This window comes from Cydia fagiglandana, chromosome 2, assembly GCF_963556715.1.
Source record: "Cydia fagiglandana chromosome 2, ilCydFagi1.1, whole genome shotgun sequence".
NCBI classification, from domain to species: Eukaryota; Metazoa; Arthropoda; class Insecta; order Lepidoptera; family Tortricidae; genus Cydia; species Cydia fagiglandana.
This window is the reverse complement of record NC_085933.1, coordinates 7630625-7648340: the sequence shown is the minus strand read 5'-3', so window position 1 is coordinate 7648340 and position 17716 is coordinate 7630625. Positions and strand designations below refer to the sequence as shown.

General features: G+C 34.9%; 1 protein-coding gene across 2 annotated transcripts in view; it reads left to right on the top strand.

Moving 5' to 3' along the window:
* The window catches only part of LOC134674975 (homeobox protein abdominal-B), a 140854-nt gene that overhangs the window by 108297 nt on the left and 14841 nt on the right, over positions 1-17716 (top strand). For both annotated transcript variants that reach the window (XM_063533128.1, XM_063533122.1), the window contains one exon: positions 12146-12235. In XM_063533128.1, coding sequence (XP_063389198.1) covers positions 12225-12235 — 11 coding nt within the window. In that variant the 5' untranslated portion in view covers positions 12146-12224. The remainder of the gene's footprint in view (positions 1-12145; positions 12236-17716) is intronic.

Genomic DNA, 17716 nt, shown 5'->3' with positions numbered 1-17716 from the left:
CCTAAGAATAATTCCGGAGTCCATCAATCAAGAAAAGCCACGGGCTAAAGTAAATCAATCTCCGGAGCCCATCCAAGAGTCGATGACCCGAACATCTGTTCCCATATTTATGTCGCATACTTATCGCCCGCTCTTGAATTTAAATATCGTATGCGACATGTTATCTGCTAGTTGGTAATGAGATTCAATTCGAGCCATTTGTGTGCGTTAGGTACATGTTGAGTGGTGATTGGAAAATATTGTTGTAACAGTATAGTGCATTTAAATTGAGGCCCTTGATTGAGTCGCCTCGAAGATTAAGCATGTTTAGTTTTTCGTTAGGGATGGGAGAATGTATTGTGGAACCACGAGAAAAGCTTTCTTTTATAATTATGTATTCTATGTAGTGTATATTTCTTACTTACGAGTATGCTTTACAGGTTTTAACAGACATCTAATTAAGAGAGTTAAGTAAGATAGGTAGGTATCTCGCTGACTTTGGTAGAGCTGTAGGTACATAGGTAAATAGATCAATGTGAATAAAAAGTATTTGTCAAGTCATTCCTAATAAATTATTTTCATATTTTACATGACATCAAATCAAATATCATTTGTTTTTGGACAACAAAGGCCATACCTACATGTCTTACAGAGTTTTACAGGGAATCTTAAAACTAAAAATATTTTTTAAAGCCTCTACGCTAACGGTGTTGTACCTACTTTAAAAACAGTTTGACTATTTATAAAATAAAAAAAAGCTAATATATGCATGCTGATCTTCTTATTTTTACTTCTTCGTTCACATCTTAAAATGAGAGAGACAATTAACATATTGGAGCCAGATCGCACCGTCTACCTTCCCTAGACCAAATAACCCTTTACAGCAGTTAATTTCGTCCCAATATTCATAATAAGCCGCTCAACTATAAATCATATCTAATAATAACTGTGTTTACGCTAAGCTCGAATCGATTCCAGCGTCTAAATATGCACGTCCGCTCTCCCCGCCGGCAGACATAATAATGGGGATTGATACACGCTAGTTATCCGCCATATTTTCTCCAGCGATTGCCGCGCTCTCATTGGTCCATCGGACAACATGGTTGCCACGTGTTTGTAAAAAATATTTGTATTTGGAACTTGGTCTGCCCAGTCAAGTGGTCGTGGTCACATTATACCAATAATGAAAGATTAGATTCTGTGCATAAAGCTATCTCGCTTTATATTTCTGTAACCTAATTTTATTTTTTTTAGATTATTTCAATTTACGAATTTCATGCAATATTGTAGTATTCAAATTTTAATTTTAATTTTATTTTTGAATATTTTGTATATTTATTTGACATGTAAATGAGATGTACATTTATCAATAAATCATCTGAAATCTGAAATCTGAAATCTAACAATTACCTACTTAAATGTTTTACGTACTGTGATTAGTTAATTCTAATTCTAATTTTGCAGCTCGCTGTACCAATACCAATTTTAAAAGTGGAATTATCATCAAACCATTAACATCAAATTAACATCAACTCTTTTTTAAACTATTTATTACTTTTTTTTAAATTCAATGAACTAAAATCTGGCTCACAAACGCATATTTTGAAAGACAGCCGAGCATTCACTTTAAGGTTTTACGTATTACGTAGCGGTCGTGCGCCGTATTTTCATCCAGCGAGCGACTTGCCAAGATTTACGAGCAATTTGGACTCTCAGCGATTCAGCACTTCCACCCGCAAACATATCTGCCAATTGTGCCTTGAATAAAAGGATTGGGATATTCTGGGACAAGTTTTGGTGCTTTGGCAATGGAATGCAGCTAACGTCAGCGAAGACAGATATGTTGTAACTGCTGGCAAGATCTTTCAAGACGGTGTCATATGTACTCGTACTGTAGGTACTTACTATATTAATTTACAAATATTTTGAGGGCAGATAATTGTAACTTTTTCAATAAGGGTAGAGTCAGTTTAAGGTAACTTTGTACCGTCATATTTTCATATAAATTTGACATAAATTATGACATTGCCACACTTGGTCAAATTGTAAATGCCACGCAGAGTTAGCTTGGTCCAACGTTTAAAAATATGGTGGTTCCTTTGTTTCTGGAGTATCGAGATTGAGTCTAATACTTTTATAAATTATTAAATTGGGTCTTATCTAATAAACCATTAAAAAGGCTTAAATAAACTAATCTTCAAGTTCACTAATAACCTGTGATGAAGTGTCTTTTTTGATTAAGTAGGTAGGTATATCTACTTAAATGAGGACTACAGTAGGAGTATAGGTAAACATGAATTAAATTAAGTAACTTATGTACTAAAATAGAATAATTTTTATACCTTAACGTAATAACCTCATTAAACCACGATCGCAAGTCGTCAGTTTAATTTATCTAATTCTAAATTTTACAATACAACTCTAAACTAAAGTAATAGTAATATAAATCTAATATAAACAGACCGATTCAGTCTATCTACCCGGCAAAAGTAATTCTCAGAGTTTCAGTTTTGCGGTAACGGATTAACTCGTCACAGCGAGCTTTACTGAGACAGCAGCATTTCCCTCCCAATCTGAACACGCCCTTTTCACTCTACCTTTGTCTACCAAATGTCAACCTTATTCGGAACACAATAAAGTTTGCTTTTGTGTGGAAAAGGTAATCTTATTGGTCGGTTTTACGTTGATATAAGTTCGGAGTAAGTTATTTAGTTCGGCTTAGATGACGTTTCCGGAGCTGTGGCTTTGGTATGCCTTTGGTTGCGATCTCAATTTTACTTATGTATCTTTTACCTGATCAATTATACATATATCTAGTGGGTTTAGCTGTCAAGAAATGCAGTCAATCAGTTGTTTTAATGAGAGTTACGATAAATGTAACCAATGTTCCAGTAAGTATATCAATAAAGCATAGGTAAAACTTGTTAAAAATGCATTTAACTTTTTGTACATACAGGTACCTACACTAGAATCTAGACGCAATCTATAAACTAACGTACTTACTACGGAAACAAATTTCGTGAATTAACCAAACCTAGCCTAAAACTATTCTACCGTTTTGGATGTAAACAAACCGCACATACGTGATATTCAGCTCCCAACCCATATGGGCCGGTCCGTAATAAGCGTTAGGTAGAACTGCCTACCTAAATAGGTAGCTGTGGTTTAGGCCGGTTTGAAGATCCCTGCGAGGTAATTTAATATATAGCCCGGGCTACAATTGAGGAAACTCCGGGAAAATGAGAATTACTTAACACGGGCGAGTTTTGTTTTTGGCTATCAGGCAATTCAGGCATAGAACCGAGAGATAAGTAGGTACCTGCATACTTAGGTAGGTATTATGTACCTACTTTAAATGTCCATCGTATCCGAATAGAGAACAGTGTTACCATGAAATTCATGCATGTGTGTATGTTTACAAAATAATCATGTATTTTGACACTTTTGATTTTTGACAATTTTTATGGAAAACAGGGAAGATGTGAACTGTAAATATAGGTAGATACTTTAGTGTATCGTACTTACCGACTGATATAGATTACCTACCGTATCCCTACTTAGCTGTTTAATGAAGATAGGTGATAGAATAAAATATAGAACTCGGTTTAGTTAGACCAGGAGTGAAGGAATTTAAACAGGAGTTTGGTGATATTTGGTGTAGATATTTGCTTTTAAAAGAAAGTTGGATCACTGAAAAAAAGCTTGAACAATACTTTCAAGGTCTATTTAAGAATTCCATAAACCAAATTAACATGACAGAGCATCTCCGTGAAAGCGGAATAATTTCTCAAAATATAAAGGATAAAGAAAAAAATATGGTAATGAGTTATTTCGGCGTCCCAATTTCACAAACAACCCATTCATATTCATGCGCTACCCTTTGTCTCTTGTTACGTAACGCCATCCATAGACACGTCTTTGTTTTTTTTTTAATTTATTTTGGCACCCGCTGCCGCTTTGTTTAACGCCGGAGGGACAATTTCCTCTTTTTGTTTAAAAAGAAATGATACTAACGAAAATGATAGCCTCCGATTTTTTTTCGTCCAGTGGGACTGTCGTGGCTTATTTTAAGAAAGGCGCTATAATGTGTATGTCGCCAAACTTATTGTGTTTATATAGGTACTTTTAGTGGTAGGTATACACTAAATAAAATTACCTTGTACCTTGTGCTAAAGTGGTATATGATTTACATTGGCTTTATATTATACATTCATATAAAGGCTTGCGATCCAATGCAATATATTTATATAAGTATGTAACATGTTTTGTGAAATACACGAATGTATGTATTTTATAACGTAACTTTCTTTGTTTCCAATTAGGTACCTACCTATACTAGGTAATACAGGTAGCCAAATGGCTTAAGCCAGGAAAAAAATCTTAAACATAATTAATTCACGTTCTCCGAGCGCGAATCGTAATATTAATGAGTAGATGACTTTATCAAGAAAAAGGCTCGTTTCATATTTTATGAGGAAATAGATAAAGGCCCCGCTGAGTTGAGGCTTCGAACGGCTGATTTACATGCAAATGTTAATAACTTGATCTGGGGCTCTCGTCTCTGCGAACTCGTTTGGAGACTTGAGAGGATAGTGGACCACCGCTTGTCCATACAAACGTAGTCCTCATTTTCCTCTAGGTATTTGCGTCTATAGAAAAAAAAATTATTTACACATTTTGATGTGTGTCAACCACATCTATGTCTCTTCGTTTGTTTTATTTTTCGATTCATTAATAATTATTATAAGTAGGAACAGATGGTGGACAGGGCTCTCGTTTCGGAGGCCTAGATTCTCTTTGGATCGCTGAGCCAATATAGTTAGTTAATTATTATAAGAGTTAGAGCTTCCAAATATTTGTATGGATTTTTAAATCATAAGATCGAGAGAGAATATTTGTAGGTATGGATAAACTCATACCTAATATCAAAAAATCGAAAAAAGCCAACCGAAGAGACATAGCTATGGTTAAGATAAGTACTTAGGTACATCAAATTGTGTAAAAATATTTTCTATAATTTTAATACATATCCATAGAATCAAATGGGAACTAACTATTTATTAGGTACCTACGCTTGTTTGTATAAGGGGCCGTCCACTTTCCTCCTGGCTTCCACGCCAGCTCCGGTTATACATGTATACCTACCACCAAGTTTTAACATGCCAAATTCAGTTTATCACTCGGCCTTAAAGAAGTACTAGATAAAGTACTTCATGTAGTACAGTGATCTGAGGCCCTTATTGAGGCCCCCCATTAACTTGGACAATTATTCCAAGCCGGCCCTGCAGACCAAGATAAGAATAAAATTACTGCCTCAAGCCATATATGTATTCACATCGTTAGCGGTCTAGATTGAGATGGACCCTGTTTTATTTACACTAATGTAAAAATAAAGTATACGAGATATCTAAGTATTTAAGCGTTGATAACAGCATAGAGAAATAAGTAACCTAGGTGTTTATTTTATACATAGATAAAAACTCATTTATAATACGTATAAAGTGAGCTTTAGCGAAAACTTATTTTTCATCAAATTTATGCTTAATAAATACATAGGTATGACGTTATAAGCAAGTTTTAAATTTCTTAATAAATTAATAATACGTTTTACCATACCTCCTATATAAATTATCATTATTTAATAATTATTTCTCTATGATAACAGTGAATTTCTGTATTTTTCTCGGGCATATCATGCAATTTGCTTATCGCGACGTTGCAATTTGTTTTATTTTAACTTTATTTTCCCTTTATCTTAGCAATTACGGAGTACTTGTTATGAAAATTGTTATTCATTTTGTGAAGCGCTTCCAGGCATGTTTTAAACATATTTTGCTGAGTCAGAATTTACATTTCGTTGCTTTATAAGTAATTATAAAAGCAGATAGACCGTCGAGGGCTGCTCCCTGGCGAGGGTAGAACACATTTAGATTCATATTACTTTAAATTTATGCAAAATATCATATAATTTCGTGAAAATAGACCCGGGAGTATCTTTTGAGTTCATAAATAAATGTCTGTTGTCTGTTTAGTTCTTCTTATCTTAAAATATTAGCAAACATATTTTTTGTTTAACATAGACATATTAGTACCCCCTTGAATTCTTAGGTATGTAAGTAGATACTAGGTACCTACATATTGATGCAGTAATTGCAGTTGTAATTTGGGGCAACATAAATAAATAAGTATGTCTTTTACGAACCCCAATAATTTCCTGAACTGACTGACTAATAAACTAAAAATATAAAAATAGATTTTCATTAAGTAGATATACCTATAGGGTCGCAGCACGTGCGTATCAACACGCTGAATAAAGTTTTGCGAGCCGATATTCTCCCCGAACATGTCGTCAGGGCTCACAAACTTCATGAATCCCAATGTCCCGGAAAATATAACAAGCCGATTTATATTCCGGCCCGGTCCGGACCCGCTTTTTCTATCATAGAAATCTGAAGCTGCCCACCGTAAAATATAGAAGGCCTTATTGGAGATATGTGTAGCATGTGGAATTAGTTCGGTTGATTGCCTTGGGAGATTAAATTTTGTTAGCATATACTGGTCAGCATAGCATCGCTTTTTTGTATACCTAAAATCACTACTCAAAATAGGTGCCTACCTAAGAATAAAACTTGTTTTATCAGATTCTTACAAGAAACTCTAGTACTTACCTATCAGATTCACGAATAGCCTAAGCGTCAACTATAGACCTATAAAGTATCATCGTATACTTTTACACGTCGCATTTTCATGCTAATTGTAATTGATCATAAAACTGAGACTAATTCAGTTGTTTGAGCGCTTGAAGGAAGTGATTCTGGTTTAACATAGGTAATTATAATGGGGCAGCCTATCAAGCATGGTCGGCACGAGGCACGGTGCATGCTCATATTGCGTCTAAACTTAAATTTTCAATCACGCAGAACAGTTGCATCCTGTGCACTGGGCCCGAATGCCAAGAGGGTGGTAACGAAATAATGCCCATTAGGCCGCGGGGACGCGAGACAAAGGTTTTCGTTAAGGGACGCGTTATTTTTATACGCCACGGCCTTTGAATAACAACTCGGCCGGGTTTTCTTCGTAAAATATCTTCATACGAGCCGGAATTACGCGCTAACATTCTGATCATGCGCTTTCGGCTTCCTCCCAACGTCAACAACTATACCTACGGTTCTGATTTACGTTACGTTCTACCATGATTAATATCCATTTAAAATTACGTTTTATTATTACGTTATACCTACGTCATACGTATATAGCTATTACATATTTACGTTTAATTAAATAAAAAAACGTCAAGATATGAATTGTAATTTTCCGACCTTTTTATATTTCTTTACGTCTCTGTATTCACTTCAAACTTAATTAGACTTTATAGAGCGTTCCTTCCCAATTTCGTTTTACTTTCGCGTCTGAGGCAGTCTGAGACTTATTCATTGGAGTGCGGGCGTCGGCGGGGTGGCGGGAGGGGTGCGGGGGACTCGGCTTGGCCCGAAATAGCAAATAAATGAGACGAAAATGTAAATGTTGCGCTTCGAAGATGAAAAGCGAGCCGCTCGCTGCTCTTGTTAAGCTCATCGCAAATGTACCAGAATTAGAGGCGCGGCTAAAATAATTTTCAGAGCAGATGCGAGGAGGTACTGGATACATAAACACGCTGGAAATAACCGCAGCCATGGGGTACAACTACTATTTTTTCTTATTACAGTATAATAATGTGTGGAAATACCTGGCCTTTACTCATGTATAGCGTCGCAAAGTTCGTGCCAAGCCCTTGTGGCGAGCTTATTATAAGCATATAAATATTCATATCAAATATAATTATAGTATTTACATAAATATGTAGGTACGTAATTATCAATTAAGTAAGTGTATTCATTAAGTATTATAAAATAAGTTAGGTAAGTATGTATATAACAAAATAAAATATGACGGTGTATTGTAATCGTGAGGAGGCGTAACCCGTCTTCCCGGTATCGATCACGTACGGAGATGCGTTTCATATTACAATCACGTAGCTCACGTACAGCTAAAAAAAGGAAACAATATCCGAATTTATATCTACGAGATGGATATCTACTGACGAGTGACGAAAGATTATCTAATGTGTGGCACATAGGTGAATGACGTCAATGTAGTTTATAAATGCGTTTGCAGACGAAAGTATTAAGGCTCCTCTTCACGTTGGGCCAACGCCAACGCCAACGAGGGACGCAGCCATGCGGTAGAATGAGATAGCAATATCACTTGCTCCCTCTAACGCATAAATGCGTCCCTCGTTGGCGTTGGCGTTGGCCCAACGTGAAGAGGATCCATTAGGAGTGACAGTAACTAGGTATTACTTATTAAGTAATTAGACAGAAACATAATAGGTATGATAATCACGTTAGAAAATTTCAGTAATCAATAAATTTATAAGATACCTTAGATAAGAATAATAATTAATAATATAAAAAATCGTTTATGTTTTGTTTTTGTATATCATTATTTCGTTTAGTGCTAAAATTATGCAAAACTACCTTACTCATGGCTTTGAATTAGTATTTACTGTATGCAATGTCAAAGCGGAGAAATATTTAATTCAGTAAACCTCGCACAAAAATAAACATACTTCTGTAGTAACTCAATCAGTGCTTTTACTTAAGCATTTCGGCCCATTTCAGTTATTGCAATATCAAATAAAGCCACGACCACACGGGGGCGCCTCCCCACCGCATGACTCAGAGTAATCCGACTCGACATATGTCCGGGGTTATATCACATGTGGACTTATATTAAACGTACTTATTTGGAAAAACAATTCACGTATCCGCCAACTTACCTTTTATATGTCGAAGACCTTATTGTGTTGACAAAAAACCTACTTTTGTCGGAATAACTATTTAAGTACGTAGATATTTTTTTGTCTATTTAAGTTACAATGATATCGTAACTTGGACAAAAAAAATATCTACGTACTTAAATCGATAGAAATATGCAAGAGTAGCTATATACAACATATTACGAAAGATATGAATTGAATTGAATATGTATAATATCTTTAATATTTATGTTCAGCGGCAGTGGATTTACCATATGGTTTCTTGGAACCATACCAATGTTTTTTTTGTATGTCATTCAAGGAAATAATAATATTTAGATAAAGATTATTATGCCATGAGATTTAATGTTGTGAATTAATCAGTTTATATTAATATGTTGTAATTTATATTATCTACAAATTTTACTAGGTACTACTACTATCTTACTCATGTTATTTTTATTTTACACTAATTCGGAAGAAGTTGCAAGACTTTTCTTATACTTATTCCATATTTTTACATCTCTCCTTTTCTCACTCATTTTTACCGGAGATACCAACTTGAATTACATTCTAATGTGCGACATAAATATGACGTTAATCCGGAAATGTTAAAGTCGACTCAAAAATGTAACGCTTTCGTAACGTCTGTATCGAATTTCTGTCATGGCGGCGTGTCGGCTCGCTCTGATAAGATCTCAACCCGTCTCATTACGTCGTGGCCAATGTGGGCAAGTGGCCATACATATAAGTATAAGTTGGTATGCATGACGCGTCGTATCTGGGAGTGCATCGCTGCATCCGTCGAGTAACGACTGCTGCAAGATCCCTGATATTGCACTTCTTAGAACTCGAGTGCGGTACGGGATTGCATTTTGCATTGCTGTGTTATTACTTATTCTCTTGTTGTAAAACATGAAGCACGAAAATGTATATTTACTTAAAAACAGCCATATATCTCGTTGCAACATATTTTCTTCCCAACTGAAAAATAATAATAGATTAGTTGATTTGTAGAAATCGGACAAAAACTGAATCTGCAGTCAATCAATTTCAATTCAGAAAATTTGTCATAAAACGTTGGTAACGAAAAGTTTTATGACTAATTTTCTGTTTAAGACTGCGTAATAGAATTATAAAAGGGTAATAAATATTTTATATGCGTAAAACTGATCCGTTTAGCATTGTCTTCAGCTGTAAGAACCCAAATCGGAGCATCGGAAATATTGTTTGTTCATGAAAATGAATTAATTTGTCGGAGTGGAAAAACGGGGACGCCCTCAACTCCTATATTCATCCGAGCCCCGTAAATATTTTATTGCCGAACAAAAAATACGCCGGGAATTACCGGGAAATATCGGGTACATTTTTCAATCTTATTCCTTAAGTGGTACAAGCGATGAAAATAAATTTAGCGCTTGTGGGCATTTATTGCCGAGATTTCTAGAGCTCTCTCCGAGTGTTTCCCTGCCGTAATGGGTCGGACGATTGATAGAGGAGTTGGTTCTTTAATGTGCCTTGCTTGCTTGCTAAGGCGAATTGTTTTTTTATTTTTAGACACATTTTTAGCAAAAGGAATAGTGTACTGATTGATTTGAAAATACTGCGACCGCTTAGCTTTCTACTCCCAAGATTTAGCGGAACTACTTGTCTGATATTCCTGCTTAGAAAAGAAAATGTACTGGCGGAAAATTTTCAAAATTGCGAAATTGATTCAAAAATAGAAAATGGTCCCTACATTTTCAAATTAACCTTTCATCCACGGAACCCATACAAAACTTTATACACATGCATTTCGCTACATTTTTAAATCCACATTCTTGAAACGTCTGTTCTAAAAGAATCCACAAAGTAAAACTGAATCTAAAAATGTTTTAGGAACATTTCCGTGCGTGGGAAGGCGGCCATTGGGATGCCTCGGATTTTTTTATAGGTAGTAACACAAATCAAGTAAATTACGTTGTTATCTCGATGTTGTATGAGGTGTTGACGCAACTTATCACTACACATCTGAAAAAGATAAACATTACTGATCACAAATTAGGTACTGATAATTTTATAAGATCCTAAATATATATGACTATACCTTACTGTAAAACTATTTCATGTTGACAAATAAATAGTTAATTCCATAACTTTTTTTACTGTTTTTTAACATGGTTCTACGGTATTCTATGGTTCCAATTGGTTGACTGTATAGGTACATATATGTTAATGTATTATTATGTAATGACATGAGTACCTAAATAAAAAATTTAATGTTCAACTGATGTAACAATTTAACACAACAACGAAAACCTTGTCTCGCGTTTTCAAAATCCATAAAACTCCAAGCAATAGAGGCAATCTTTGATTATTTGACACCACCATACAATGTAAAGACAAGGAAAGGCTCAGAAAGTCACAACCATTAATATAGTTATTTATTTCAATCTGTCGTATTCTTTACAATGTTTGGGTGTTAAAATAAACTTACATTAACTGAGTGCGGTACAATTGACTTCTCTTTTTTGGAATAATGTATGTAATTGTATGGAACGGCATGGTAGGTACTTACTTTATGTTTTTGTTACAATACGTTACCTATTTAAGAGGTACTCGATTTGACTTTAAAAGCATATATAGACCTGCCTACGAGAACACTTAAGCTTCACGCGTAGGTGGCGTCATCGTCAATGAATATGTTTCAATCTTTATTGTAATGTTGTGTGTAGTGTGTTACCCATATTACATTTCTTACCTACTTTAATTAAATAAGCGAATAATTACTCACATGGAAATTGTTATTGAAAACGATTATTATTATTAAATACTTGAACCACTTTTTATACCTACATTGTGTATAAATATAAACTAAACCTACTAAAAGTAGGTACCTTAGGTATATTGCGATGAACTTATATAACTAATATTTCTAAATTAGGTACAGACAACATCAAAAATAACGGATCTGACAATTATACATTGACAGATACTTTAGCACGCTAACTATAGAGATATAAATAACTCTAGTTTACAAAAAAAATCAGAATGGCAGATAATTTTGGAGCGTTGTTTGATCCGCTACTATTGATACTGACTGTACTTACACGTAGGTAGGTATGTTTGAGCTAAAGTACATAATATTTTAAAGCTTCATTCTTTACATCAAAAAACTCTGAACCTAATAATTAGTACGGCACACAATTGCTACAGAAATATCTCCTGAACGCTCAGGCACGGATGATTGACCTTTGTAGACTATTGTGCATTTCTGGGCTAATATCTCCTTAGTCTTAACATTCAGCTCAAGCAATAATAGACTTTCTTCCGTTAAACCTAAGTTGATTTCAGATTGAAATGCTTGACACATATTATCTTTTGTTTCAGGCACGTAGCCGGTAAGGTTCGGGCGCGGCTTAACGCGGTCGACCTTACAAACAGGTGAGGCGGCGACGCCACGCAGATCATGCTACTAAGGTTGGAATTACGACTTTATTATTAATAACATTAAGTGCTTTATTGTTTGCTTGGAATTTTTGCTAACTATCCTAAATGTCTCGAGTGGAAATAGCTTGATTTCTTTTATTTATTGAAGATACTTAGAGTTAGATAGGTGGTGTTACCAAATCCCTAATAAGATGGCAAATATCTGAGTATGCCAAACAAACGTATATAATAGTTACATCAAATAAAGCCATAATGTTCAACTTTGCTACGCGTATGCTGAGAGTAAAGACGCCGGTTTGAATTCGCTCTCCGCCACTGCAGAGGGCTTGGTCACTTTTTCTTTAGTAGTTAGGTACCTATATGACATCCATTTTAGTTAAAATGTATCCATTTTTAGGTTTTATTATGTTTGTTTATTCTTTCTTTGTTTTTATCAATAAACCACCGCTTAAAAGGTATATTTGAATAATGACCAACTAAGTAGCTTGGAAGAATAGAGTTATTTGGCTACTGGACAGCCCACAAAAAACTCCAAAATGTGCAGTGTTTTTCATTTTCTCACGTTCAGATTTACGTGCATCGCGACAACAGGATATTAAGCGGTCATATACTGCACAATGTGCATTCGCGATTACCGTCGCGAACGCATTAACATCACGAAAGCTCACGAGAAAAACGGCCCTACTCCACATAAAGTTGTTGACGATTTTTATTCTGTCCAGACATGTAATAAGGTCTTAAGTCGTACATGGAATAAAAAGGATTATCCCCATTTTTGATTTAACCTTCATTTTTATAGTAAGGCCCTTGCCCGGGCAAATTGTGGATGTCAGTTGCACTTTTGCAATTTCGTGTCTCGTATAGCATATCTTGAAACCACGTCTTTAGTTCTTACCGTAGAAAGTTGAAAATGCAATTGAAGAAATGTATGATCCGATTGGTCTTAAATTATAAAATTGCATGATATGCATCAAAACAGCATGATAAGCACGTTCTCTGAGTTTGTAGGTAGGGTAGGGTAACTATAAACGGTATAGTAACATAATCACTGACTTCACTGTTTATGGCGTGTACTAAGTATTCATAATTAATAAAGCATTAGGTTACATAAAAAACAACCTACGTAAGTATTCACTTTGGAGCAAATTTCAGGTGGTGTAGGTACTTTAACTAGGTAGGTATACACGGTGGCTAAAAAATAACAGCATTCCCGTTGCCAGGAAGGTTTTCGGAGTATACTGAGCAACTTTTACTATGAGGCCAACCCCGAAATCGCGCGAAAATAGGGAAAATAAAACAACAAGATAATATAATCAAGCTCAATTGACATACCCATAAGTCCCATAACCCATTTAATCTCTCTGTCTAATTTCAATTTTAATTGAATTAAGCTTTATCGCTGATATTACCTGCTTACGATATAAAAAGGTGTCAGGATACTCAGGATTCATAATAAAATATTGGTAAAAAGTTGTGATTTCTATCAAAACAGTTGAAGTCACACTTTCTTTATGTAAGGGCACAAAGCTCACATTTGCGTAATTTTGACTAACAAGCCCTTTCAGTTGCACACAGGTAGAATGTGAAAAAACTTCCATCGCTACATCGACCGCCATTTTCGAATGGCACACCTGCATTCCCCGACCTTTAAAGGCACCGCCCTGTCGTATTAATAATTCCATATCTTTATTTATTGACCTGCAAATTATCTTGTTTAATAGAAAACGTTGCATTACTACAATGTTGCTTTAGGATTAATTCATATTAACAAGTTTGTTCGAACTATTATTAAGCTTGACAATCATGACATACTTACATATAAAGGTGGGTTTATATTTGAACAACTTAAATGAATAAGAACGGGTGTAGTCGTAGCTTAATTCCCAGATACTTACTGTAGTATGTTAGCTTAATATATTATTTTGAATACCTTGAAATTATTAGCAATAAAAAAATCAAACAAGACTTTTATCTTAAAAATACCCTGGCAACGTTTAAGTACAATTATATCATATCACGCATGCTGCAACTCATCGATATAGATAGCGAGTACCGAGGGCACCAAACTCACACAGTACCTACCTACGTGTCTAAACTAGGTATAGGTAGGCGTGTAGGTATCTTTCGGGCGATCTGTTCCGGGCGTGGAATCACAATGCTTGTCCTTGGCGTTGCCACGGCCTGTCGAATACACAATGACAGACCACCTATCGATCAAGGCTTATATTCCAATCGTGAAACAAAAGCAGAAGACAGACTTACCATTATATTTGAGCTCTGCGTATACGCAAACATCTGCAGCAGTTACACTGGCCATTGAACGCTATTCGCCAGCGCTTATCAACCTCATCGTAGCTATAGAAATACACGGCTATAGTTGGTTACGTGATCGGATCGAGGAAAGCGCTTTAGACGTCTGAATGTTAATCCTCAGATGGCTCTGCTACGTAAGTCTCTACAACATTTTCGCAGATTTCACTTCAATTAGTCAACCCTAATTATGAAGAATAACAATGACGGTCTAATCGAATGTATCACACGATTTCAGACATCCTATCGATCAGGCTTGAAGAAAGATTTAGAAGGGTCTTAGCTCTCTCTTATCTCTTAAAGCTGCAAAACCTTGTTTGTTAAGATTTTAGGAAAATCATCTACGACGACGAGGTTTAACTTCAACATGACAATTGATAACAATGAAGAAATGATATTTATTTCTGAAGTAAGTTTCATAATTTCACTTTCACCAACGATTGTTAGTGTTTATGCATAATTGCACATTGTTATTGCGTATTTACAGTGTATTTTCACTACAAAAGGGAAAACACTATGCAAAATTTACTTAGTAGGCATTACCTAGGTATCCAGTAAATAATATATATATGTATGTAATTTCTTAGTCTAAGAATCACCAAATGAATTATTTTTAGTAAAACCACGTGTTTTTGCGAAAGTGAAAATATTAAATGTTCTTTTTACGGTATTTCTTTAATTATATTTTTTATTGGGTATTTACTATTGATAGTCAGTTTCTCAAGAGGCTAAGTAGGTATCTCGATTTACAATGAGTGGGTACTAAATTTGAACATTCCAACGCGACTTTAAGTAAAAAGGGCTCGGATCGATCGTACCACCTCGCATGTAATACGTGACTCAGTGCTTTAAGGGCCTACTTTAGCGAACAACTAAACGTCGAACTGAAATGGAATACACAGCCTTCAATTGTCACGGAGAAAATTGTTTCCCATGGGAAAATGGCCGTTGTAGCCAATCTTCATGCGCAATGTAGGCGCACTATTTTATTTATTTATTTATTTGTAAATGTTGTTCAAAATGTTAAATTAAAAAAAAAAACATCCTTGTCATCCACGTCATCCTTCCATTAGAATTTATTTTTGATATTTAAAAAAATATGTAAAACTCCATTTGATTTTTTTGTTCTCTTTTATTTTAGTTTCGTACCTATTACTCGTATTACCTTTTTTTTTACTTTTGTTCCCTGACCTGATTCTATACCTTACCTTCTTGCTTAAATAAAATAAGTACCTACTCAATTCTATTTACATGTTTTAGGTACAATCTCTTGATAAAATTTTGCACTTCTACACTCTGTCTATTACATGATATTTATTCTTTACAATATTCGATCAACAAACAAAACCTGCCTTAAAAGGAAATACCACCTTCAAGGCCGAAATTAAACATATTTATAAAATTAATCATTTATAATAAGATTAATAAGGTATATGATGACAGATTAATAGCACATAATGGGTTAGGAAAATCATGTATTTATGTTAATTTCCAAAGAAAAAAAATGGGGATATTCTTAAAGATGTTTTTGACGTATCAGGATATTCAGGATAATATCAAAATGGTTTTGTCGCTCTAACCGATCGTTCTATTGAAACTGGCAAAAAACGCTAATTTCTGGCAATATGTAAATCCCTATGGGTTAACTAAATAATACTAAAAGCACTAAATTCATGTGATTCACCTTAGAAAAAGTATTATATTCGTATTACACTTTTGTTTCCGAATTACTTCTCAGTAGCCAAGTCGCCTGTATTGAATTTGAATATTTTGTCGTCAGAAAACAAGCTTATCGCTATAATCCCCGGTCAGTGGCACCACGACACCATATATGATGGCAGGTAGGTATTATGTACGCGATTTTATCTGCAATCGAGTCAATGATAAGCGTAAATAGTATCAGCCGTAGGAAATGTGCCGGAAGAAAAAGTAGTAAAACGTAAAACCTAACTGGTTTTCTGCTTGGACTAATATAATCATATACATATAGTTAAGGCTTCAAAGTGTACATAAGCTCGCATAGAGAATTTTGCAAAATCATGTATACCTATGTGATTTCCTTGACATACCTAAATGGTTTTGCCTAATAGCGGAAGCAGTTATAAAGTTGACCCAAAAATTTTTTATTAAGCTATGAGCTTCATCACATATGTTTCTTGAGTAATTCTAAGCATTTCAAGCCTGGGAGGCAATAAGAAATGTGTGTCTACTCGGATTTGTAACGGATTCAAACTTTCAACCCCTTTTTAACCCTGTTAGGGGATGAATTTTACAAAACGCTGAAATTACTTTTCCTGTCTTTTAATAATGTCCCCAAATACAAAGATTCAAGTCCCGCGTTCGAAAATTTTTTTGATATCCATACAAACTTTCAACCCCTTTTTCACCACCTTAGGGGATGAATTTTCAAAAACGCTGAAATTAGTTTTCTTGTATTTTAATAATATATCGTTTTACGAAGTTTCAAATTCCTAGCTTAAAATAAAACTTGAACCCCATACAAACTTTCATCCCCTTTTTAACCCCCTTAGGGGTTGAATTTCTCAAAATCGCTTCTTATCTCTTGTACACTTTATAAATGTAATCTAGTGTGCAAATTTCAACTTTCTATCTTTTGTAGTTTCGGCTCCGCGTAGCAAAAATCTCCAACCAAATTTTTCACCTTTTTACGTTTTTCTTGTAAAATTACTATGAAACTGAAAAAAACAAATATCAGCAATGAATTCTACGTCTTTGGTTTATACGAAAATGATACCAAACTTGCCCTAGTACCCACCAGGATCAGAATAGATTTTTTTTTAAGATGATGGGTGGCGGCCGTCTTTGTACCCCACCCTCCCCCCCACCCCAGGCTAGAAATGCTTAGAATTACTCAAATATCAGATGTGATGAAGCTCATAGCTTAATAAAAATTTTTTGGGTCATGTATGGCAGCGTTACATAACTGACTCCAGTATAAAGTCAGTAAATGGTGCAGTGTTGCCTGTAAACTTCAGAGACATAAATGATGTACCTACTTAATTTTCGAGCTAAAGTTATTATTTATATTAAAACTTTAAATTTTTTCCTACTGCCTTTTATTTTTGGTTATCCCATTTTATCCTGGATTACAGCAATTATCTTTTCGAGACCAAAATCAATACAGTAAGTACCTATTTCAGTCTTTCTAAATCTTATGTTCAGGGACGATCGCCATTTTGA